Source organism: Rutilus rutilus (assembly GCF_951802725.1).
Source record: "Rutilus rutilus genome assembly, chromosome: 20".
NCBI classification, from domain to species: domain Eukaryota; kingdom Metazoa; phylum Chordata; class Actinopteri; order Cypriniformes; family Leuciscidae; genus Rutilus; species Rutilus rutilus.
This window is the reverse complement of record NC_140225.1, coordinates 2,922,975-2,949,560: the sequence shown is the minus strand read 5'-3', so window position 1 is coordinate 2,949,560 and position 26,586 is coordinate 2,922,975. Positions and strand designations below refer to the sequence as shown.

Below are 26,586 nucleotides of genomic sequence, written 5' to 3'. Positions count from 1 at the left end.
AGAATCGGAAATCAATCATATCAGATCAACTTTTTAATGTTTGTGTTAAGGCAGACCTGGCAAGGAAGCATTTTGAGTAAGCATAAGCGTTTGTTATTCCCGGTACTATTCATCTCCTCCTCGTTTCCCAGCATGCCATGGTGTGTGTGCGCGTGGAGCAGTGTGTGCAGCGCTGTGCTGAACTGGCCATAGATGTGCTGGAGATGGAGAGTGAGATGGCTGTGAGGTGTGAGCCGGATCGATGCGGTCTGGATGTCCTGCAAGAGTACCAGGACCAGCTGGAGGTACGGCGACTCGGAACATTGCTAATGGACTGAGAAACATGTTTAGAGTGAATCTCACAAAACCTGTCGAGAACATGCCTCAAGCACATTTTCACCCTCATATTCTTTTTTGCTGTAATGCCATAATTTATCATTTTTACTTAATGCAAAATAATACTATAAAGTTTAATCAAAATTGTTATTTTTTTTATTTAAAGTCCCCTGGAGTCAATTATTTTATCCGTTAAAACTCATCTTTAATCGCCAAAATAAAATATTTAAGCATTTTTTCCTTAAAAAAATGTTCTTCATGCCTTAAAATAGCTTGAATGTAAATCTACACCCTTGCCTCATTTAGTATGCGCAGTTCTATGAATATGCAAATGAGCCCCGCCTCCACTCACTCACTCAGCTCAGAGATCCACTGGTTGACGATCACACGTTGATCTGATTGGTTACAAGGTAGTTTGTGACGTCAGAAACACCAGCGATTTCAAAGCGTGTGTTTGAGACTGTCTTTGGTTCACTGCAGTTTTAAGGAGGAAATACTCAGCAATGGTGTCGACTTATGAACTTACACACGGTTTGTCTTTAAAACACCACATAGACATATTAACAATATTAAAAACTTGATTTTCACCACAGGTGGACTTAATACTTGGAAAAAATATTTTTATACAGCAATTTTCTATTTTTTTATTACTTAATTGTCATGAAAATAATCACAATAATCATCACAAATATCTTTTACATTTATTGTTGTTATTATTATTATCACAATGGAAATTAATTTAAATTATTTTATTATGTGAGACAAACAAGACTATGGGGTGATATGAACCATGAAACCTGCATAGAGTTGTAGGAAAATAGTTAATAATACAGTTTAGTGTCATCATACACAAATATTTGTTTGACCAGTCAAAATGGAGTATTCTAGAGAGCTGCATAATAATGTCAGACTTATGGTAGTCTAGTCTTGTTCAACTAATTATTGTAATATTATTATAAAATTAATATTTATACAATTATAAAATAAAAATATAAAACTAATAATATAAAAAAATATTATTATTATTGGTTGGTTATATGAATTATATTAACATTACATTTAGCTTCTGCTAAATGATTAAATGTAGATGTATTATTATCATTACATCACAATGGAAAAAAATGGTCTTAAAAATAGAGCTGTTTTATTCATGCATATTTTTGTGGTGAAATATGACCTGAATATGTCTTCATGAGATTCATCTTTTTGTGTGGCTGTTTATTTTTGAACAAAAGTCATTCCAGACAGCAACCAAGTGTTTTTGCAAAACCATAACACATCCAAAGCACTTACTAGCGAACGCGCTCTTGAGAACAGGAAGCATCTTGTTTGCCGGGACTCGGTGACCTCGCAGGGTGTTGATCTGATGGAAATGGCTTTCTCTCTTTTGTTTTAGCACATTGTTTCTAGAATCTAGTTTCCTGTTGTGGTTGAAGTTTGACATGCACTGAGGCTCAGCCAGACCCTTGTTTCGTTCAATAGATGTTAATAAAGTCAGCGAGCCCACACATGACTTAATTATCCACACAGGACTCCATTGTGTGAGAGTTTTTTGGCATTTATGATGTGTATTTGTACGTGTCGGTGGATTTATTTGTGACTGCAGCATTGTGCATTGTGAGGTGCTTTTCAATGCAACCTCAATAGCGTGCATAGCACAAACACACACACATCTGTCTGGAAACCCCAAAGCGCAAGAAATGACCTAATGGCTCATACTAAAATAGTTTGACGCTCATGCATAAGGCATCTGACAATCTCTGTTTTGCAGGCGCAGATCTGAAACACTGAACGGCTTGATTCGTATTAAACACTGTTAATTACATTCAGAAACACTGTCAGGGATGCCAGCATTGCATATGTAAAGCATATGGTTCCTTTTAGGGTTTATACTGCCAAAATAGCACAGGTTGAATACCACGGGTGTCTTTTCTGTCTCCAGGCTGAATACGGGATCTTGAAGGAGGAGGTCGAGGCCATGAAGAGTCTGGCGAGCCGTTTGTCAGATGTTTGTCCAGAAAGGATGAACGCTGTAGGATCTGAGATTCAGACCAGTCTGCATTCCTGGGAAGAGCTCGGCAAGAGTGTGTCTGAAAACAAGGAGAGACTCCTGCAGTTTGGGCACCTGCGCCATTTCTTCAGGAACTACCTGGCTATGATGTAAGGAAACGATGAAACTATTAAATAAGGCCTTCTTTTATCTCACATTCTGATAAAACTAAAGATTTACCTCACAGGAACATGTCCAGGTCATAACTCACGCCAGAATCACCATCCATCAAGACCATCAAGCTGTCTGTGTAAATGCATCTAAATGCCACTTCAGATGCAACTTCTGAAAAATAAAATAAAATGCTGTGGCCACATTGTAGTCTTAAGTTTATATGTAATAAATTCTATGTTGAATCCAAATATTTCTTTATAAAGCGACTTTTTGTAATGTCCATCTCATCTAACACAATAATGACTTTAAATGATCTTTGGGCTGTAGGATTAATCAGCGCATCATGTAATTAATTAGGTTAAAAAAAATGTATTTAATATATATGCATAATTTTAGTATTTAAAAAAATAAATCCTAAAAATAAATGCAACACATAATTTTTTATTTCTTTGTTTTGATTTTGGGGTGAAATGTGGCCTGGACATGTTTTTGTGTGATTCGCCAGGAATGTTCTCTAAGTTTATTTGCAGAGCTTGTTTTATTAAAATGTTTTATTTATTAATGGGAAATGCCTGTTCACATTGTGTTCTCTTCATCTCTTCAAGGTCTGGTAAGCATCATCTTGAGCTGTGTGTATTGGCCTGAAGCTCTTGTGTTCATCCCACTGCTGTTCATCTTCTCTCCCACAGCTCTTGGACAGAAGACACCCGCTCCTGCATTTTCTCAGAAAGCGCTCTGCGTCAGAGCCGAGAGAACCAGGAGCCTCTGGTCGAAGTTCTGGATCGGCAGATAGAACACAAGTTTGAGGAGTTTGATCAGCTCACCGTGGCTGGAGAAAAACTCTTTGGCGATGAGCATCACCTTAACAAAATGGTATGAGTATGATTTGTATAAATAAAAGAGATATCATAAATAAAGTTTCTTTAAAGAGGTTGTATTATACCATTTTTTGGGCTCTACTGGAATAAGTTTTCATGCTTAAATGATCAAAAAACACATTATTTTCCCTATATTCTCCATTGTTGCGGCTCCTCTCTTCCCAGTCTGTCAGTAACGCTCTGTTTAGTTCCTGTCTCTATGAAGCCCCTCCTTCTGAAAGCACACTGTGCTCTGATTGGTCGGCTGGAGCAGTGTGTTGTGATTGGTCGAGCGCTTTGAGCGTGTTTGGGAAATGTCCCGCCCCTTATCATAACCGCCAGTTTAACACACTACTGACTAACTCAACCAGGCCCCGCCCCTTTATTCTGCGCATTAATTATTTAAATGAGGAATATTGTGACGTGTTCGTTCCCGGAAGAAACTCAAGACTACAATGGAGGCGTTTCAGGGAGTTCAGAAACACTGACACTGATATAGAGAAGAACTCCCGCTGGAGGAAACCATTTTCATGCTCAAACAGCAACATCACACACTAAAGAAAGATGAACGTGTAAAAAAAAGCATAAATCCTCTTTAATATCGATTTCAGTTGCTTTGCCCAATTTATAGCTCTACTCTTACTGTATGTCTCCTATGAGAGTACAACCAATAAAAGCTAACTCTAGGATGACAGAAACAAGAATGATCAAATGTTTTTTCCATTGCTCTTTGTCTTGTGATCAGATCAGAGAGCGGATGGAGGAGCTGAGGAGCATGCTGGGATGGATCCTGGTCCACTGGAGGGCTCAGAAGGATCAGCTGTTGAGCAGACAGAAGGTTGAAGAGCCTCAGACAGATGCTATTTACTCTGAAGCCACGGTCTGCACCTCGCAAACACAGGTAGATCCCATTAATGATGGTGCTTCATTATCATAACAATCAACTTAAAGGGCACATAACACACACAGTTTCTGCCAATCTCATGATAATCTTGAGTACCTATAGAGTAGTATTGCATCCTTCATATCTCTGAAGAGTCTTTAGTTTGATCAGATTTAGACTGATATGCTGTACCGATAACAGCCGAGCTCCTGGCAGAGCTAAAGAGACACGCACAATACATCATCGCATCATCCCTAGATAACGTTTGATTCTCTATACGTTCGTGTTGTTTACAGTATATGCACTGACACGCCGATTGCCAACAAAACACAGACATTTGATCTTACTTACCGCCTGCAATTCCGACTCATGACCGGGATGTTTTAGCACTGGGACCAGTTTCAAACGATCTGCAAATGCAGCGTCGAACTGGGCTTGTTTATAAAACAGTTAAAACAGTCCATTCATTGGAATGCCGGGAACAAAAATAACCGTTTGGAGTTTTGGTTCCTTGCCACTGTCGCTTTTTATGCCATTGTCATCATTGTCGCCATTGGCTTTTGGCTTGCTTAGTTGGGGACTTTTCACTTAATATTCAACAATATTATTGATCTGCCTGCATTGACACCATTATATGAGAAATTAACTGAACGATGACATCACGGTTTTGGAGTGGCTATATATAAAGTAACTAAATTAATAACTTTTTTACAACAAAAATGAAACATCACTGAACTTACTGAAGCTGGACTATGATGCTATTTTCTTCTAGAAACAAACTTTGTTTGCATTATTTTCCTGTTATCTCTGTAAAGCTGCTTTGAAACAATCTGTATTGTAAAAAGCACTATATAAATAAAGGTGACTTGACAAACACAACTCAGTTGCTGCCCTGGGAAAAATGAATTGCATCCACTGTTCCCCTAACACTGGGTTCTTTGGGAAGCTGAATAGGTTATCTTTTCCTCACAACCAAGAACACACTTCTTTGGTGACATTGTTGATTTCGTGGTCTAAAAATAAAATGATGTTGATGTGTGTGTGTGCGCGCTCTTCCGAGAGAAGTGCCCATATAAGGAATTCTGCCCTTTATGACGTCATACAGGGCCATACTAAAAAAAAAAACCTTTACGAAACTGTTTTTGGCACAGAAATACTCTGTCAAAACTCATTTTTTAACACTTTGGCTATGCATGAGAATCCAATAAGTCAGAATGCATGAAATAGCATTAGACATTCCCTTAACTGGTCCCAAACTAAGATTTGTTTTATTATTTATTTATTTATTTTGTTTGTGAAATGTGATCTGGCAAATCCTTGACAGTCAGTTTTCATTAGATCGACCCAAAAATGCAGTCCTCTCATTAAGCATGCGAATTCTGCCTTCTTTCAGGTGGAAACCTCAACCGAAGTCTCTCAGAACAGAATAGAAAGCCTCACAAGTCTCATTGGTGACATGGAGGATAGTTTGCAGCACAATTATGAATATGAGGTGATGAAGAGTGTCAGTCCTAAAGGAAGCGATGACAGCAGTCATTTAGAGAGTCCGGATTCCCCGTACCTGGTTCTGGAGGAACCCAGTCCCACTGCCGTAGGAGGAACCGTCAACCTCATCCTCAGCTTCAGTAACTCTGGAGACACACAGATCCAGGTACAGGCACCTGGCAGGGAAAGTGGCGTGCCGGTGTCCGAGCCTGTGCACAGGGTGAGAATAATGCAAACACCACAAACATACAATCACCCTACTGTCGATGACGCAATGCTCTAGTTTGTGTTCTCTATTGAGGTCCTTGCACACTGAATCCGAAATTTTCGCACATTAAAAAATTTGTTGTGTCAATCACTTTTACACACTGCCTCCGAAACTTTCGTCCGTCACAAAAAAAATCAGATCGGGTTCGATTTTCTGCGTTTTTCGCATCCGTAGCAATAATTTTGAAAGGTGTTTTGACTATTCAGAGTCAAAGAATGACGAATACGAAAAAACGCACACGAATATTTCGGACTCTCTTAAATTAAGTTTCTTACATTTTAATGCTCTGTATTTTAACACTCCTTTATATTAACACAAACAGTTATTTCATTATATCATAATATCACATTACATACTGTTTTGATATTGGGGAAGAGGATTTATTTATTTATTTTACTGAATTTTTTTTTTTTTTTTTTTTTACAATGTTAGACATAGTAAAACTGATCTAATGTTGGCCTCATTTCAAAAGCAAGATATATATGATAATACCAGTGCGTAGGCCTACTTGTGCTATAGTGGTACACATGACTGAATAAGTGTGAAATATTTACATTTTATTTATTTTATTTATGTTTACCCCTGATTGTGCCAGAAATTTTTCTCTAAGTTCTTCTCTAATTTTTCTCCAAGAGAGTAAGAAATTACTCTCTTCTCTTTCCTCATCGACATCCTTCTCTGTTTGATTTTCTTGTACGTTCTCCTTCAGCCTGCTGAGTCTCACTCTTCTGCCTGTAAAAGCTTTTGGAAGCGCTGCCAGGGGCTTTTTGGTAGTTTAAAGCAAAAGAAAAAGATTTATCGACACAGTGCAGAAGAGGTAAATACAGTTGGTCGGTGGCCCTGCATGAGAAAACAAAAACATGGTTTGTTTGTGTGCATGAGGACTGTAGTGTGATGGACTGACTAACACCATGACCTTCAGAAGAGAAATCATCTCATCGTATCATTTAAAAAAAGACGCATTGCAGTACATCTCAAAATCATAGTATAATAGTACGCTATTCTGAAAAAGAGCCACTGGCCTGATCAATTGTTTGTTTGGTGGTTGGAAACGCAACAAAGCCAAAGAGACTTTGGGAGACGAGTCGCTGTGGTTAAGGGGAGATTGCAAACAGGTATAGGCAGGTAATGAAAAAATTACTGAGGAAATTGCCACTTCCACTGCCAGTAGATAGGAAGCATTAGAAACCAAGGCAAGAAACTCTTCCAAGACACACATAAAGCCTCATTTCAGACATTCGGGTTGTTTACAAAACTGTCTTTGGGAAAAGTTTTGAAAGTAATTGCAACAAAAATAAAAGTGTGTGTTTCTTGGAACGGTTACAGGGACTTCAAAATATAGTAGCATATAGTAGCCTTACATGGATTTGCAGTATCCTAATTTTATTATGGCATTAGGGTCTGTGAAGTGTAGACTTCAGTCAGTAGTACAAGTTATTTTGGAAATGTTGTCCATTGCTGTATGTTTATAGCTCTCAGATTTTTTTTGAAAACATCATGAGGATTAGGGCTTGTGTGAAGTTGTCTAGCTGCTGTCATGGCATCTAATTTTAGATGCATTTTGATATCTGTGAGCAGGATTTATTTATTTTGTGTCCTCTGAGCTTTTCAGCACATGTAGAGCTGCTTGATGACACTGTGAGACTCAATACATATTTCAATGATCATTGTATTATTATATGCTGCTGACACCACAGAGATCAGAGCGTATAATCACAAAGAGTCAGAAATTATCAATTGAAACATGTATGCATTGAGTCTCTTACAGTGTCGTCCATAAGACATCTGTAAATTAAAAGTGCAGTAAGCGATTTCTGAGAAACGGTGTTGAGAGTGGATCGGATCGATCACCAAAACACACTTGTAGCCTATCAGCAGTAAGGGGCGTGTCCACTCATTAGGGGGGAGGTGCCTGTGTAGCATAGGGTGCTTCTCAATACTCAAATCGCTCTTCCGTCCTCCAGCCCGTAACCTGGAAATCGATCAAACTCAGCCAATAGCTAAGACATGAGAAAAGGAAACAAGGAAAGGGAGCAAGGATGCACAAATAAGAAATGAGAAGCACCCATAGGGCCCTATTTTAACGATCTAAGTGCATGGTCTAAAGCGCAGGGCGCAAGTTGACTTAGGGCGTGTCCGAATCCACTTTTGCTAGTTTAATGACGGGAAAAATGGTCGGCGCGCACGGCGCATGGTCTAAAAGGGTTGTCCCTGTTCTCTTAATGAGTAATGGGTGTGTTTTGGGATTTACTTGAGTTAAATATTTGGCATGTTTGTGTGCTGCTGTGCGTCCCTGTGTGTTTAATAAGCAGAGTGTACGCGCATTGTGGACTGGCCTATAGGCGCACATTACTAACGTGCTCATTAAATAACAAAAATATATATATATATTGCGCCATTGATTTTAATTCAGGTTTCAGTTGGTCAATGGCGCAGTCTATTTCAGTTCCTCAAAATAGCAACGCGCCAACAATGCGCCAGAACACACCTCGTTTTCAGACCAGCACGCCCATTGGCGCAATAATGGGCGCCAATGCATTTGCTATTTAAACAACGTGGCGCAGGGTGTGAAAATGATAACTGCGTCGGACTGAAAATAGCAAAAAACACTTGCGTCGCGCTTGGCGCTGCATTGCGCCGGGTGTAAGATAGTGCCCTTTATGTGTTTTCGTGAATTTGGGGGCGGAGCTATCAAGATGGGGCGTGTTTCTTTTGGTGATTTCAAATATTTGTTTCTCAGAAATCACTTACTGCACCTTTAAGACCAGACATATACTCTAAAATGAGTGTTTCAAGTTTTCTGAACTTATTCAGTAACTTGAGGAACAGAGCAAAAGTTTAGTCTTCATTCTCTTTAAACTGTTGCTCCATCATGACAAAAGAGTCTGAAACCAACAGAGGCCAGGGGCTTTTATTAGATCTAAAGGTATGCTGCAAATCGGTTGTTTTAATCAGATATGCATGTACGGTGAGAGACGGAGGAAGCAGATGATAAGAGAGGTGATAAGATGCATGAAGTGGAGTTTTTCACTCTTACATAAGCTATCTTTAAGCCTGATGACAGCAGCGCTGTGCTGAGATGTGACCTCACCCTTCGCTTCCCATGATCGCTGAGTTTTGAAATGGCTCCCAGCAGGAGTGGGGGGTGCTGGAGAAATTTGTTGTGAACTTTCTAGAAGGCCCTCCTGACTGGCCTGTGTGATTTATGGTCTGGGGCTGCCAGAGAAGCACAAGATTAGTCACGGGGTGAAAGGTCAAGCCATTACAGCTGTGTATGACGACATGTTTAACAGCATATGATTCTTATTAAAACCCAAAGTAAAAAAAAACTAAGTGTGCTTGTGTAGTAATGCTAGTGTTCTCTTGTAAATCTAATGGAGTTTGTGCTTACGTGAGCCAGACACTCACAAAAGTCCTGCGTATTCAGATACTAAAACACGTATTACACAAATGATTATACAAATTATCATTTTTGTGCATCAGTGTTTGAATTATGAATTGCATTGGCCATAAAAGGTTTTTGGACACTTAAGCCACACTTAAATATGAATGTCATTGCATAAGATGATAAAATATCAAACCAAGTTACATTTATTATAAAGATAACACAAGGTCCAAAATGAAAACACGTTGTGGTTGTGAAACATGAGTGAATGTTGATAGTTAATGTGATGAGCTGCACCTGTATGAATTCGATGATAACCGATTTCATACATGCATGAAAAAGACCTAGAGACCAGCAACAGTTTGTATATGCCACTTCATAACTTTTATGCAATGCAACAACATTCATGCATTTTATTTTATATGTGACCTAACTGTCCAAATGATTTTTGGACCATTGCACATCAGATAATTAGCATGATGTATCTTTAAAGGGTGAACTTTGAATTGAAGCGTGACACTTATGCATGCTAAACACTTCATGCATGGGAGAAAAAAGTGAGAAAATAACACTCTAAAGCAATCTTTTCCTTTCGTTTTAGGTAAGTACTTACTTGCATGTTATGGAAAACAACATGGCAGTAACCCCAGTGTATGAGAGTATGACGCTACCCAGAGACAAAGCCCGGTGGCCCTCGTCCTCCTCTCCCAGAACATCCCTGTATGCTTTCTCCTCCCCTTGCACCTCTCCGCACCCCTCGACCTCCACAGAAGACACCCTTCAACAGGCCAACAACAACCCCTCTGTTCACCTCTTGCCAAAGAATGGCAACATCTCAATCTTCAGCAGCCTGAAGAGAAAGAGCAAGAAAGGGAAGAAGGAGAAAGATGACCGTGGACACACCATTAAGAAAATCATGGGAGAAGAGGTGTCAGAAGAGGCTGGTTTGCCACCTGTACATGAACCAGTCATATATGATACGCACACTTGGCCCCTGAAGGAAAGGAAGAAGCGGAAAAATGCAAGAAAACCAAACAGCGATGAGACTCAGGTCTTGGACTACATGAAGAACCCTTTGGTGAAAGACATAGATGCAGAATGTTCTGGAGAGGTTGGATCTTCAGTTCATCAGACCATAGAGGTTGCCACCCACGGACATGTGAAGAACCACTGCAGATTTCTGTCCTTGGGCTCGGTGTTGAGCTTCGACCTGCCCAAGGATATGAGCCTTATCCCTAGCATTCAAGATGTCATTACAATTGGCCCTCCCGAGCAAAAGAAGACAGACTCTCAACACCAGGACTCTCAGGTTGAACGTCCAACACCTCTGAGCACCTTTAAAACCGCCCGCTCACCTCCAACGCAAAAAGAAGAGTCCAAACTAACTTCTCCAAGTGAAGTAATCCTTAAGATTGATTGTAAAGACTCCAAAAAGATTGACACTATTTCATTTACTGAAGATGAATTTCCTCCTCCACCTTCTCCAGTCATTGAACGCATCTCATTTGAGGAGAATCACCCCTCATTACTCCAACAGAAACACCTGTCTGGGATAAGTACAATGCCCAAAGAAGAGGTGGATAGTTGGGACACAATGGGAACTAAACTTGACAACAAAGAAAACCACTATGTAAGTCCTCCAGAAGATGCAAGCCAAGGGATTCCCAGTCACAGCTCAACTACAGCAGAGATTCATGTATGTCCTAGCATCCATACCTTGGTTCACAATCTTAATGGACACATCTTCAATAGGCCAACAAAGACCTCAAGCACTCAACAGTTGAGTCCAAGCCATGCATCTCAGGTGGTGTTGAACTTCAGAGCCAATGGAAGAGAGGACTCAGTGGACTCTGGTCACTCCAGTTCGGGAAGTTTCAAGTTGTGTTCAGAGGGTTTGTACGTAGACTCCTCAGAGTGTCCAGTTCCCAAGAGGACCATTGGGAAAGTACCATCCCTGGATGTAGGAGTCTCCAACAGGAACTTAGAGTTCTCCAAAGACAAAAGCCTCACTTTATCAATTGATGTTGAGGATCCAGTTCATCCTGACCACCAACAGTTTGAGCTGGAAGAGGAGGAGCTGGAGGACATCTGGAACCACACCAACAGCTACCGACAGAGTCTAAACTCTGATATCATGTATAACGGCTACCAGGCTTTGACAGCAACCTCTTCTCCAGACCAGAACAGGGAACCCTCGACCACAGAACAAGCAGGACTCTTCAGAAAGTTGGTCACAGCCTCCGCACCCAACCTTCTTGTGGCGGAGTTTCGACTGCCACCATCTATCCAGTCTATGGTGGGTTGTGGGAGGCGGCAGAACTCAGTGGAAGAGTGGAAAATTCTGGATAAAGGGGACAGAAGGTCTTGGGCTGCATTCACTCAACGGGAACAGGTTTACAAACAGGTGGCCATCAATGAAACAGCTTCAGATCCGGTGAAACTACCTGAAATGGAGGACCAGCAAAAGTATATCTACCATTATAGAGAGGAGGAGGAGGAGGAGGAGAAGGAAACAGGGTTTATGAAGGTGAGGTCTACAAGTTGGCAATTAATCCTGTCAAACCCTGTCGTTTACGAAGTTAGAGGTGTCCAGTCCTGCTTCTGGAGGGCCAATGTCCTGCAGAGGTTAGCTCCAACCCCAATTAAACGCATCTGAACCGAGGAAATCAAGGTTTACTTGGAACCTCAGGGCAAGTGTTGGAGCTAAACTCTGCTGGATGTTGACCCTCCAAAATTGGACACCTCTGGGTTAAGTAGTTGAGCTGTTGACTTGTGCTGCCTTCACAACATGTCAAAATGATTTTTATGAGATGAGTATTGTAATCAACAGCGGGAGGCTTAGGGCCAGACAATACTACTTCCTTTGGCTGGTTTATGAGGTGACAGGTTACATTTCCCATCATTCAATGTAATAAATAACATACATAATAAAATGCTCCTCATTTTGTTGCTTTTGCACTGAAAGGCTAAAGTAGGATCTTCCCAGGAGGATTGAGTTGTTTTTTGGGGGTTTTTTTTGGAAATCGTGTGGCCAGCACATTTCATATCATTATCCCCATTGTTGTTGTAGTTATTATTAGTGCCGTTTAATCTGTTTTTGTCACAGTACTTAATGCATTGATATGTGTCCTCCTCTCTCCACAGGACCAGTCCATGAGCCTCCTGTCTGTTCATATGGGATTGGATGGCACCAATGACTCTGATATCCAGGTACACAGAAGTTAAATTGCAGACCATACCAGAAGTTTACATATTATTTACTTACAAGCTTTAAAGTTCATCGGAATATTGAGAAATAAAAGACATTACTGTATCTATTCATTGTGAAATAATGGTTGTTCATTTTGAACTTTGACCGATCTTTTTCAGAGTGCAAGAGAAGAACTGGAACTGCCGTCTATGGAAGGCACGCTGGAGAGGAAACACAAACTACAACTTGGTGGAAAGAAGGTAAATATCACAATTACAGATATTTTCTTCACACAGACCAAGACAAATGAGCATTTTGTGTCACACAGGCCTCATGCTTTTACCTGTGGTTTAGGTTATTTTGGTGCATTTTTCGTTGGTCTTTATGTAACCAATAAGCTAAATGTGCGATTTCAGGCACCATGCAGGGCGTGGAACTCCTATCATGCTGTGCTGTACAAACAAACAATATGTTTCTATCAGGACAGGAAAGATGCACTCAAGGTAAGCTTGAAGACTTCATGATCTGGCTTTGCAAAACCTTTTGTTGCTTTATTGCAAACAGATGTCATTAGTCATATTTAGGGATGCACCATATATCGGCCACCATATCGGTATTGACAGATATATGTAATTTTTAATGTAATCGTTATCAGCCCAATAAGAAAATTAGGCCGATATACTAAAGCCGATAAATAATGGATTATTTCCTTCAGCTGAGACACTTCAGATGCTGTTCACATGATGAATTACTTGAAATATGAAAGGAAAGGAAAATATAGTTAAGTGCAACATGTGCTGTCATATGGCTACATAACATAATGAGATTATTATAATTGTGTGCTTGGGAAATGTATTGGTGAGACTTTTGTTTTTGTAATCAAAAATTATATAAAAATTTGTTATCGGCTTTCAATTATAAAGAAGTATCGGTTATCGGTTATCGGTATCGGCCAAAATGTTCATATCGGTGCATCCCTAGTTAAATTGCAAGGTTGAATTGTGATTTTAATTACATTTAATGGCAGCTGTAAAGCAGCTTAGGATATGAGTTCACCAAAACGAGTCTATATTTGTACCCTATAGAGCTGTGTGACGAGCCTTCCTCTGAACCTGATTGGAGCAGTGTGTGAACCGTCGCCGGAGTACACCAAAAAACCCAACTGCTTTAGCTTGAGGTAAATGATGGACAACTAAAGATTTGGTTTAGTTACAGATGGGAAGTAGTTTGAATCGCTTCACTTGTTTTAACATTTCTCTCAGATTGCGCAATGGATCTGAGTATCTCCTCAGTGCCTCCTCCCGATTTATGATGAAGAAATGGATCCTTAGAATCCAAGCACACACTGGTATTATACCATTTACCATCTGTCTGTCTTTAATAGTCTGTTTTTACAGTCATATTCAAATGAGATCCTCTCTCTCTCTACAGGATCCAGTGATTCTGTAGTGAATAGATCAAAGTGTCATGGGTCTTCAGCTTCAGCGACGCTCTCTAGACATTCTCCTCCTATCTCAGACTGTCAGTATGGAGATGAATGTCGCTGCTCCGTGAGAAATTATGTCACCACCACGGTTTTAGCACAGAGTCAGCCTGCCTCAGGCCGAACCAAAGAGATCATAGTGCACACCAGTGACGCTCTGCAGATCCACCAAACACATCAGGATCTGTTGCTCCCCTCATTCACAGATGCAGGTCATTCTGGTGAGAAACTGTGTGAAGACTGGAGGAATGGCTGCTAAAAACTCAGCATCCATCTATCTATCTATCTATCTATCTATCTATCTATCTATCTATCTATCTATCTATCTATCTATCTATCTATCTATCTATCTATCTATCTATCTATCTATCTATCTATCTATCTATCTATCTATCTATCCATACATACATACATACATACATACATACATACATCCATACATACATCCATACATACATACATACATACATACATACATCCATCTATATATATGTAGATATAGCCATTTAGGTTGACTTGAAATGCTGTTGTTCATTACCATTATATTATAAATTATTTTATTTTTGTTTATAAATTAAGTTTATAGTTGTATTTCATAAACCCTCGTTGTTATTGTTCCAGAAAAATGGCTCCAAGTGTATTGTAAAATGTATCATTTATAATAAATGTGTATAAATTTGGATATTTGGTCCATAAATAGCTTCAAAGTAGTTAGTTAAAAAAAATAAAAAAAATAATAATAATTCTTAATCAGTATTTTGCCTGGTTGTAGAATACATTTTTAAAATAAATATATAATTTATCTTAAGTATGCTAGTATAATGTATTTATAAGCATACATGAGATAAATTTAGCTTTTAGTTTGACAGTAGCTTCCTCAACACTGGCCACTAATGCAAGTAATAAATAAATAAATGTAAGACAAATGTTTTGGACATCCAAAAGAGGGCAGTAGAGGCCTCTGTTGAACATGAGCCGAGCTTCACGCAGACATTATGAGGCATGGTCACATCTGTTTGCTGTCAGCGCATTTCTATTTCTGGAGAAGCACTTCTATTCAGCGCTCTGGATTTTGTCATTTCCAACTTGGTCACATTATTTCTCACCTCAAGTACTTTGTTACTCAATTACACTGTCTGCGCTTGTCCTGTAGAGGTTGAATGATTCATGTTCTGCTTTTTCTCTCTAGAGGATGAGTTTGAGTCTCATGGCGAGTCTCTGAGACAGAAGTTGTCCTCTATGTCCACCATTCAGGGCTGGACCAGTGAAAAGAGACGCTCACACTCCTTTACCTCAGGTACAGCCACTGCACTCACAACATCTGCCATGTGAACAGGTCATTCTTATGAAACGGTGCTATATAATGGTGTACAGTTGTGTCCAAAAGTGACGTCCGGCCTAGGAAAATTGACATCTTCACCCTTTATTCAAATATTATCAAAAATGAGTTAAATAAGCATATTGCATAGTTGTGCTTGGAGTCAATTGTTTTATTTGTGATAATGACGCAATGAAACATGCTAATTGTGCTGATATGATTTTTGGCTAGACTGTCATAGAAATTATGAACACATGCAAAAACAAGAGAGAACCAATGAAATATGAATAGTGTTGTAGTCAATGCGAGCTTTCTGTTTATCTATGCTTTTTTGTTTTTTTGCATAGTAAAATAAAACCTGTAGCTGTAATTTGCCTTTTTTTGCCAAATAATTTAGTCAGATAAATACCTTAATCAAGTATAGTCTTTTGTACTGTAAAAATATAAAATATTTCCCTTGTATTTTGATGGTTTAATCGAACTTGTAGGGTCATTAAAAACAAATATCCCCTCCGGACGTCGCTTTTTGCCACTACTGTATATTCGCATTAATGCATAGATGCTTTTATCCAAACGACATGCATTGCATTCAAGGTATACATTTAATATAGTTCATGCATTCCTATGAATAGAAACCATGACCTTGGCTACAGGAAAGCTACACAATGACTGCAACATAATCAGTTATTAATGTTTATTTTGTTGGCTCTCTCTTGTTTTTGCATTTGTTCATAATTTCTTTGTATGACAGCCTGACCAAAAATGATGTCCCACAAAATTTGGCACGTTTCATTGCGTTATCATCACATATAAAACAACTGATTTTTTACTCATATTTCAATAAAGCGTGAGGATGTCAATTTATCTAGGCTTGACATCATCATGCATTGTAGTCTATGTATATATGAACTTTAAACACTGATATCTCTGTCCACAGCCACGTATCAGAGGATAAAGCCTGTAGCGCCCCCTTCAGGCAAAGGCCAGGACAGCAGCTCCAGCTACTCGGTGACTTTATTCATCGGAGATCGAGAGATGCCGTCGGTCAGTAGAAGCACAGCGATGGCCGAGGAGTCCCTCTCCGATCTGCCCATGAGGAGCTACATGAGCCTCCCGCGGCCACCCAACAAATCCGTCTTCAGGAAGTTCTTTGGGAAAAAGGAGTGACTGACACTTTCTGTGACAAAGACCCTGACTGACATGTGCAGGACACAAGTTAAACGCTTCTGAAAAACTTTTTTCTTACAATTTATTTATGGATTTGATGGCGAGAATCATTTTTTGTCATTTTTAAATGAGATCTTGTATGGTTGTTTAATATTCATTCCTTCAACCGTTTTGATATCGGGTTTGTTTAGCCTAAAATGAAATGTACTCACCCTCATGTTGTTCAAAAACCAATATGACCCCTTCTTTCATGGAACATTATATTTACATTTATGCATTTAGCAGATGATTTTATCCAAGGTGGAACAAAAACAATTTGTCACAGAGCCAATGATATTCATAATATACAATGCCAGGTTTATTAGATTCAAACAAGCTAGAAAAGAGGAGAAAATGCAGAGAAGACGACCCTGGAATAACAGTTCATCATTTCTGATGACAAAAAGCACCACATAAGTATCATGACTGTAGTGCGTATGACTTGTCCACTATATTTCAATTGCTCTCAAGTCCTAAAACAGATTTGTGTGAGAATCTTCCCTTGGTGCTTTTTTTTTTGTCATTTTTGGAGCTTGACTGACCCCTTTCGTTACGTAAAAGGGGTGTCTAGTCCTTCTGGAGGGCCACGATCCTGCAGAATTTAGCTTCAACCTGTGTGGATATTTTTAGTAATCCCAAACGCCTTCATTACCTGGGTCAGGTGTGTTTAATTAAGGTTGGAGCAAAACTCTGCAGGAAAGTGGCCCTCTGGAAGAAGGACTGGATGAAGAGAGTGAGATATTTGAGTTTGCAACATCCAAAGGGTGAGTTGAGTTTCATTTCTGGATGAATTTTTTTTTCTCATGCTAAAAGTCCCTTGTTTGCCATTGTTGTTTTAAATGTGCATTAATGAGTGAAGTTTGCTGTGGATACAGTGACAGCTGCCATAATGAATCTACTGATACGAGACTTTTGATATGTAATGTGTTCAGTGTTTCCACCATATTCCAGTTGAGGTGGTCTGATGTGTTTTCAGTTCATGTATGTTCTTTTGGCCTGGATTGCAATAATCTGTCCAGTCATTGTTTATTTTTTATTAGGTTTTGGCACATATTATTTGTCAGCTTGTCATGTTTTTCTGTGTTGGTTTGAGTTCTGTGTGGTCTTGCAGGGTTAGTTCACCCAAAAATGAAAATTCTGTCATTCATTTATTCATTTTTTTTTGGCAAACTATCCCTTTAACACGTGTGTTTCCAAACTAAACATTTGATTCACTTATTCTAGTGTTGCTTTCGGTATTTAAACTAATGCATTGTGTCATGTGCATTTTAGAAGGAGGTTTTTATGGGAAGAAGTATTGTTAAGGTCTGGGTTAACTGTATCATATGATGCCTATATTGTTTTGATATTGGTGGCCTGGGTGTTTATGACCAATTGTACACAAATTTAAACATGTAATGCATTATTTTAGACTTTTCACTGTGGAAAACATTTGTGTTTTTCATTTTTCATCAAAAAAAAAAAGAAGAAGAAAAAAGTAGCTGAATTGTGCCTTAAAAAGCAAATAAGGTCATTACAGCAGTTTAAACGAGTTTTGGCATTTTGTGGTTAAAGATGTGGCAAAACAGAAACTGCACTGGTGATCATTTTATTGAGTGATAAACCACCATGAGTGTCAAAAACTAATGAATTAGAAAAAAAATTAAAAAGTAAATATTGTGAAAGTATAGCTCAGTTTTGTCTCTATAGCTTGGCATCATATTGCTTTTATATCCTATCTAATTTCATTAATGTGTTTTATAGACGGACAGTCACCGAGCGGCGTAAACAAACAGCCTATTACAGTTCCTCCTGAACCAAAACAACCAGCGCTCTCGCCATGTCATAACCGTAATTACGAGATGGCGACCTGTGGCGTTCTACCCGGAGCTGTTCACGTCCTCAGACTCGGATTTATGCATTTCTATATCAACGGTGAAATTAATCTGCAGCAGTCAGGTGGTACAAGAGCTCTGCAAGTTGTTTAAGTTCATTATTATTGTAATTTTATGTGCTTTGAGACATGCGGTAATTTAACGCCGTCTCTCGTGATGATTTGCAGACTCTGGAATAACTGGAAGCGGATGACACCGGAAGCCAGACACGTTAAATTTACAAATTCACTCTTATGTGAAACATAAGGGGGATAGACTTTATTCAGAGCAGCGTCATGACAAGTGTGAAGTGAAAGCGAGACTGTGAGGGATAGACTTAGCGTGTTTTCAATGGCATCCGCTGTAAAAAGTTGAAAAAAAAGGTTTTTTTGTGTACTGAAACTTATTGGAAATATATGTTTACAGTGTTTCGTCAGCAGAACAATCCAAAAACACATTAAATCAAAGTACAGCCCACTGTAGAGATGTATGTCTATCCCTCACAGCCTCGCTTTCATTCCCGTTAAAACATCAAAGATGGCGCTGATGTGAATGAGGTCTTTTGCTAGCTGCTACTTTAACTGGTTTTAAAGGGGTCCTATTGTGCCCTTTACGAAGTTTTGGGGTGTACTAGAATATGTTTTCATGATTGATTGTTAAAAAAAAAAAACGTATATTTATACATTACACATATTTTACATTATTACAGATCCTCTCTACCCATGAAGCCCCTTCTTCCGAAATACGAAATGTGCTGTGATTGGTTAGCTGGCCCAGTGTGTTGTGATTGGCAGTGCTTAGGGCGTGTTTGGGAAATGTCCCCCCCCATAACTGTTAGTTCTTCTCTAGTGTAAATAACGATGCCGTCAATTTCAAACCAGTTGGAGCTCGATTCAGACCCTGACAATGTTAATGAACAAGTGGATTGTGCTGAACAGATTTCAGACTTTGCAAGCACGGATTTCACAGGACGTTTCAGAGTGGTATGTTTTTAGGAATTTTAGATACGATGTTATCCACCATTTAATTGTGATATTTGTTGGAAAACTAAGGTAATACAAACAATAATCGATCACAAAACCATGGTTAATTCGGTGGACGGTCTTACAAAAGCGAGAGCTTAAAGAAACAGAAAACAAGCTGAGTGTTCTCCATAAAATGTACAGTGCACAGATAAACGTTTGGGTTTTAATGTTCAGGGACAGTGTTTAAAATAAATTTTAACCACTCTATGTTCCTCAGCCTTAGGAAGGTCAAACAAACGAGTTTTGGCAGCTCAACCAGGCCTCACCCCCCTTTTTTTGTGTATTCCATAGGTGGGGATTATTTAAATGAGGACCACTGTGACTTCAGTAGATCCGGAACAATCACATTGTAGTCCAAACGACCTTGCAGATCTTTTTTATGTTTAAAGGGTTAGTTCACCCAAAAATGAAAATTCTGTCAGTAATTACTCACCCTCATGTTGTTCCAACCCCATAAGACTTTCGTTCATCTTCGGAACACAAATTAAGATATTTTTGATTAAATCTGAGAGCTGGATCACTCCTCCATAGGCTTCTAAGGGATTGGAACTTGCTGGCCCAGAAAGGTTATTAAAGACATCGTTAATATAGTCCAAGTGACTCCAGTGGCTCAATCTTAAGTATATCAAGCGACGAGAATACTTTTTGTGTGCAAAAAAACACAAAAATAACGTCTTTATTCCACTATTCATTTCCTTCTCTCTGGGCCTCGAGTTGGTTCACGTAGTGTTTTAGCGCAGCGCTTCTGTGTTGTACGTCACACGCATCACACACATGACCAGCGTCGGCCAATAGTGAGCCTACGTGGAACACAGACGCGCTGCGCTAAAACACTACGTGAACTAACTCGAGGCCCAGAGAGAAGGAAATGAATAGTGGAATAAAGTCGTTATTTTTGTGTTTTTTTTGTGCACAAAAAGTATTCTCGTCGCTTGATAAACTTAACATTTAGCCACTGGAGTCACTTGGACTATATTAACGATCTCTTTAATAACCTTTTCTGGGCCAGCAAGTTCCAATCCCTTAGAAGCCTATGGAGGAGTGATCCAGCTCTCAGATTTAATCAAAAATATCTTAATTTGTGTTCCGAAGATGAACGAAGGTCTTGCGGGGTTGGAACAACATGAGGGTGAGTAATTACTGACAGAATTTTCATTTTTGGGTGAACTAACCCTTTAAACAGCAACATTACACACTAACTAAAGTTGAAAAGGTGGAAACGCATAATAATAGGTTTCCTTTGAAGGTTTTATCACAGTGAATATCTCCGTATACTAACTAACATTCAGACAGGAGATATAACAGTGGAGTATTTTTTCGATGGTTTATCTGACTGACAATATTTGAAAGCATCTTTATATATTTGTAAAATGAGCAAAATGTGTTCTTATAAGCAGAGAAAAGCGGACACCGCCTTCGTCTGGGATAAATCAATGGCAGCAGCTTCTCATAGGGAAGAAATGATCTGTTTGTTTGTTTGATGCCTGTTTAACGATCCACCGGGCATACAATCACCTCCAATTCAACACACCCTTGTCCTTCCCTCTCCAATGGGGATTTCAAAAGCGCTGATATGCCAACTACAAACAAACAGTAAGAAATCCTCCACAATAATCATTAAAACTGAGCGGAGGAGATCTGAGCCTTCCGGCTCAAACCCAAACCCTCAGAGGTCGATACTGGGCTCGTGAGTTTGCATATGAAAAGCTGTTATGGCTGGAAGGATGCCCCTCCAATCCCTTTAAGCTTTCAAAGAGTCTCGGCATACATAATTGGTGAGTATTTCACGTTGAAATGATAATAAGAGACGGTACAGTCGCCACTCGAAATGAAGCGCGAAAGGATGCTAAACAAAAGAGGATCCGTGGTAAATCCGAGCTGACAGAGGGGGGTGAAAGTGCTCAAACAATGGCTTTCACCACACGGTCAATGTCGGATTAGAATGCATTAAGTACTCGAAATGTGCCAAGTGCAAAGGGACGGGCAGATTTTTTAATGGACCGTGTAGCATCGTTCAACAGCGGCTCCCATCATGCAATACGATATCCAGTCAGGTATGAAAAAAAGAGAAACGGTCACACATGTAGGCTAGCTATTGCTTCTGAGACAGTAAAATTAAAAGGCAAATGCTTAAATATTGGTCACACAAAGCATTAAAAAGAATTAGGTCATTTTAAAAGTTGTTTTGGCTTTCACCTTGCATTTATTCCACAGAAAGCGAGCACTCGCGTAATCTCACAACCTTTTTACATTTTATATAGCCTATATATATTTAAAAAATGTATGTTTATAACACTATACGTTGTATTACTGGTATATTACCTTTGCACCAAATTACAAAAAACTAGTTAACGATGGAGTTTTTAATACAGTGGCTATGACTGACATCTTTCTCTTTTCCAACTGCCTTTATTAATATAGGCTAATTAATATATAGGCTATTAGAGTGAATAGTGTAATTTCAGAGATATTTGACACATCTAATTGATAAGTTAATCGAGTATTTTGTTTACTGACCAAAAGAGAGAAGCACATCCCGTTAATTCAGTGGTAAGAAATTAATGTAATGTTATAGTTAGTCACATAATTGTTATTCATTTTTTAAAGTCTGTGAATAAAATGTATATTGTAAAAAATCCATATTGATATTGTGTTGAAGTCTTTGTTATTCGGCGCTTAACATAAAATCTGTTACTGTGGTAAAGTGATACAAGTGACAAATTCGTATTAAAGGACATAACAGGAAGGTTAGTGGAACGCTCTGCAAACATAAAAACATTATATTTCCTTAACGAAAACTTTCCTGGCTAACTATTAACAAACGTTACAAATACATGTTTTGACAATGTTCCCATTTAACAAAAAATTGTTAGCTGGGAAGCAATCGCCTACAGTAGCAAGTTAGTAACACGCTAAGATCACTCAGAACACCTTAGCAACGCACCTTGTAACCACCTGGAATACTCTAGCAACACCCTAGCAACATGCTAAAACCACTCAGAAAACCTGCAAACAAGTCTCTTCTCCTCACTAAAGTTGCATTTATTTGACCAAAACGGTAAAAACAGCAATATGTTACTTTTACAATAGCTGCTTTCTATTGTAATATATTTTATAATGTAATTTATTCCTGTGAATGGCTGTATGCCTGACACCCGTGAGACGGGACATTAATTAAACCCACTTCTCTGTCAATGACTCATTATTTCAATGAGTCAGTCGTTTATCCTGAGCGAAGTTTAGCATTGCTGCTATTTTCCTGTCCGTCCACATCACATCTCCCCCAGTTTTATCCCTGAGGACCCTGACGATCATAATGAATCAATGAAGAATGGAAAACTCTCTAGTTTCCAGGACTTTTCACAAAAGACATTCATCCGCAGTCATTAAAAACATCATGCAGGAAAGAAAATCACAAATCAGATCTCCTCAAGATCAAATACAGAAAATAGAGAGCATTTCTGCTTGATACGATGCATTAGCTCTCTACTCTTACTGTGTTGATTTTTATTTCTCAGAGAAACGTCTGAAGCAAAGATTGATATTTAAATGTCATATATTGGGGTCCAAAAGTCTGGGACCACAGTCACTTCTTGATGGTCCTGGTGTCACTTTTACTCCCATGATGTTGATAAATGAGCAGAGCCGGTTTAAAAAGGCCATTGACTGGTGTCACGAGTCAATTACACTGATGAAAGCCAACAATCGAAGTCTTTTCTCTGCCGGTCATCAGAAGGACTGAATCGGAGAGTATCGGGTCAATGGCGGGGCAGAGGGGCATGTGTCGCTTTCACTGGCCAGTGTCACAGAGGTCGTGACCCGCTCCTGTAGCCTGTCCCGCTGTCAACATTTGATCACGTCACAGGTCAAACTCACTTGACTGAAGAAATCAATGTGCACTAACAGGCGTCTCACATTCTCAATAGTCTATATCGTTGCCTGAACCAAAGAAACACTTAATTTTTTATCAAAAAAAGTCTCCATATGCTCACCAAAAAACATTAACCCTTACGCCGTGTTGAAAACCCTGAAACACCTTTGGTGTTCCCAAACGAAAATGACCGACCTTTTAAAAATTGCTTGTAAATCACTCGTTATGTGATATTATCACCAATTATTGGATTCAATATTTTTTGTACGTTTTTCTTCCAATTAGGACAGGTTTTGTATTTATTTTTGAAACAACATTGATCTGAGGATAAAGTTGTAATAATAAAAAAAGTTGTAAAAAGCCTGTAATATTCGAACACTAAATAGTGTGTGTGTGTGCGTGTGTGCTGCGCATCAACATGATGAACATGCTCCCGAACACTAAATGTCATTTTTGACCAATATAAGCTCAGATCAGTGAGGCCTACAAAGTCAGTTTGTATTCAGTTTCAAAAAGAAATACAAAACCTGTCCTAATTGAAAGAAAACAAGTTGACAAAAAAATTAAATCCAATATTTGGTCATTATTTTACTGTCTTTACTGTATTTTTGGTGAGCAAAAGAGACTTCTTTCAAAAAAAAAAAAAAAAAGAAATTTTCCAAACTTTTGACCGGTACTGTACACCACTGAAGTGTGCGTTTCACAAAAGCATCGTTTGCCAATTATTCCGTCGTTATCAGCGTAGTCTGTGTTTCCCGAAACCATCACTCCAACAAACATTCGCAAACAGCTTCTCAAACTTGTGTGTTTGGAGCGACGGCTCTCGACCTGTGGTCAGAAGCAGAGTTTCTAGTTTGCATGACATGTGGACTCAATAAATCCTTATATTGAGCAAGCTGACATTCAGTACAATCTGTATCTTTTATTTTGAATACACACAAGTGTCATTTACATCTTAATTTGTTTAAATAAGAGATTTAAAGTGGCGTTTTTGAAGAGTGCGCATGTGTGAACGTGTTCTAGTGTGATCTCTGATTGAATCAGGAAATAAAGCAGAATAACTGAGAAAAATTAGAAATAGTCATAAAATATATAGCACTAATTCTATCTCAAACAGATTCATAATTTTTAAATGACTTATATTACAATATGGTTAGTGGAAACGGTCGTGAGCTTTGGTACGCATCTTACTTTGGTAGTTTAGCTGCGAGTTATTGTTGTACGGGAAACACCCCCGTTTATCACATTCATTAGCTTTTGTATTTGAATGGTATTGTAATATACTACAAAATATACAGTAGTATTTCATGGTATATTTCTAGTGGTGTTTGCAAAGCGTCTTGGTGGTGAGTTAAATCTAGTAAAGGAAGACTTTCAACAGATTCCTCTTGTAACTTTAGTATGTTCTTTTCTCCGAGCGCGAGCTGAAGGGTTTGACCCGGTGTCATGGGAAACTCTCTGTCTAAATGTGTCCCCGAGGGCCGGTTCTGACCATCTCTCTTGTTATTGTCACCACTGGCCAGAACCCTCAGAGGTCACGACCTCTCTCAGTATTCACCGACTGGAATCCTATATCCCGTCTCAGGGAACTGAGGATGTGTTTGTCAAATGGAGAAGAATGCTGAGAAACAAGAGCTCTTCACTGAAGCAAACGTTTCATTACATCATAAAGAAATTGTACTGCCAGTTTAGTCTTGATGTGTAGCATTTGTCTCAGTTCTGTTGATCACCAAAGATATTTATTTCACATTCATGCATTTGGCAGATACTTTTAATCTAAGTGGACATTTGACCAGTTATGAATTTCTAGGGATTTGAACCCATGATTTGCAAGCGTCATGCTTTATTTTTGAGCTACAGGAAAACTTTTATTACCAGTTTGTATTAGTGTTAGATTTTCATTCAGATTTGAAATATTTGTTTGCAATATGAACTGACAGTAATATCTATGGACTTTTAAGGTGACCCGCTAACTTAGAAAGTTATTTTTATTGTCTGCATTTTATTCGATTTAAACATCTAAATGTTAGTGAAAAAAAAAAAAAAAATGTTAGGCATCAGTTATGCTCATCTTTGCTCGCTCCTTTGAAGGCATCTTAAGTAAAAAGGCTTTATATTTAAAGGGGTGGTTGATTATGATTTGACTTTTCTAACTTTAGTTAGTGTGTAATGTTGCTGTTTGAGCATAAACAACATCTGCAAAGTTACGACGCTCAAAGCTCAAAACAAAGGGAGATATTTGCTTTTATAGAAATCGCTTTTTAAGGACTACAACAAACGGCTGGTAGAGACTACACCACATTCCTCCCGGGTTAGTGACATCACCAACTCTAACATTTACATAAACCCCGCCCCCTGAACACGATTTATAGATTATCATGACAGAATATGCTAATCAATGACTAGAAGATACTACACATATATAAATTCATCAACTATCCATTCAGAAATGTACTGTTGCTTCTACATGTCACTTCTTCATGAGTCTCACCATTATTGTCTGAATCTGATTTGAACATAAAAGGCTAAAAGTTTATGAATTTTTCAGTGCAAGTCTGTGTGAGTGCAAGCTGTTGAAGCTCCGCCCCCTGTGCCAGAGCAGCAGCTCATTTGCATTTAAAGGAACACACACAAAACAGTGCGTTTTTTGCTCACCCTCAAAAATGGACAACTTTAACATGCTATAAAAATATCTGTGGGGTATTTTGAGCTAAAACTTCACACACACACTCTGGGGACATCAGAGACTTATTTTACATCTTGTGAAAGGGGCATTATACCACCTCTTTAAGAACTTACAAAAGACCTGAACTGGAAGCGATGCAACCTGTTTTACAGAATATGGAAGTTTGTTGCGCATAACATCCCATTCCTGTAATAAACTGAGAGAAACATGCAATTAATTTAACCTGCAGTCTAGCTTTATTGCATCAAACGTGCCTGTTATATAGACGTGCGAGTGTTTTGCTCATGAACGGGTGTCTGGTATCGAGTGTTTGTAGTCGTGTTCTGGTCTCCAGTGATCTGTGCTTTTATATCTCTCTTTACTGTGGTCTTCCTCATGGCTTTGATCTGTGTGTCCTCAGAGGTGAAACTCTACACGCGTCGAGTGTTTTGATCACGGCTCGCAGCGCTTTTACACTGAACTTCTGCTCTTGTGTTCGGCCCTGTACTTTTGTTCTGCTCTCAGGTTAAAGGTTATGCAAACAAATTATTAAATGTAGAATATTAATATCTGATATATATAGAGAGAGAGAGAGAGAGACACACACACACACACACA

The 26,586-nt window shown here is 38.9% G+C and overlaps 1 protein-coding gene across 4 annotated transcripts in view; it reads left to right on the top strand.

Annotated features, from left to right (window-relative positions):
* The window catches only part of mymx (myomixer), a 49,205-nt gene extending 31,432 nt beyond the window's left edge, over positions 1-17,773 (top strand). For 2 of the 4 annotated variants that reach the window (XM_084390958.1, XM_084390957.1), the window contains exons 19-33: positions 132-284; positions 2,258-2,475; positions 3,169-3,352; positions 4,082-4,237; positions 5,613-5,924; positions 6,682-6,789; positions 9,959-11,884; positions 12,502-12,567; positions 12,727-12,807; positions 12,964-13,050; positions 13,633-13,724; positions 13,810-13,895; positions 13,979-14,251; positions 15,220-15,327; positions 16,286-17,773. In XM_084390958.1, coding sequence (XP_084247084.1) covers positions 132-284; positions 2,258-2,475; positions 3,169-3,352; positions 4,082-4,237; positions 5,613-5,924; positions 6,682-6,789; positions 9,959-11,884; positions 12,502-12,567; positions 12,727-12,807; positions 12,964-13,050; positions 13,633-13,724; positions 13,810-13,895; positions 13,979-14,251; positions 15,220-15,327; positions 16,286-16,515 — 4,080 coding nt within the window. In that variant the 3' untranslated portion in view covers positions 16,516-17,773. The remainder of the gene's footprint in view (positions 1-131; positions 285-2,257; positions 2,476-3,168; positions 3,353-4,081; positions 4,238-5,612; positions 5,925-6,681; positions 6,790-9,958; positions 11,885-12,501; positions 12,568-12,726; positions 12,808-12,963; positions 13,051-13,632; positions 13,725-13,809; positions 13,896-13,978; positions 14,252-15,219; positions 15,328-16,285) is intronic. The other 2 variants (XM_084390959.1, XM_084390960.1) reach the window with 2 other exon arrangements.
* The last annotated feature ends 8,813 nt before the right edge of the window (positions 17,774-26,586 follow it).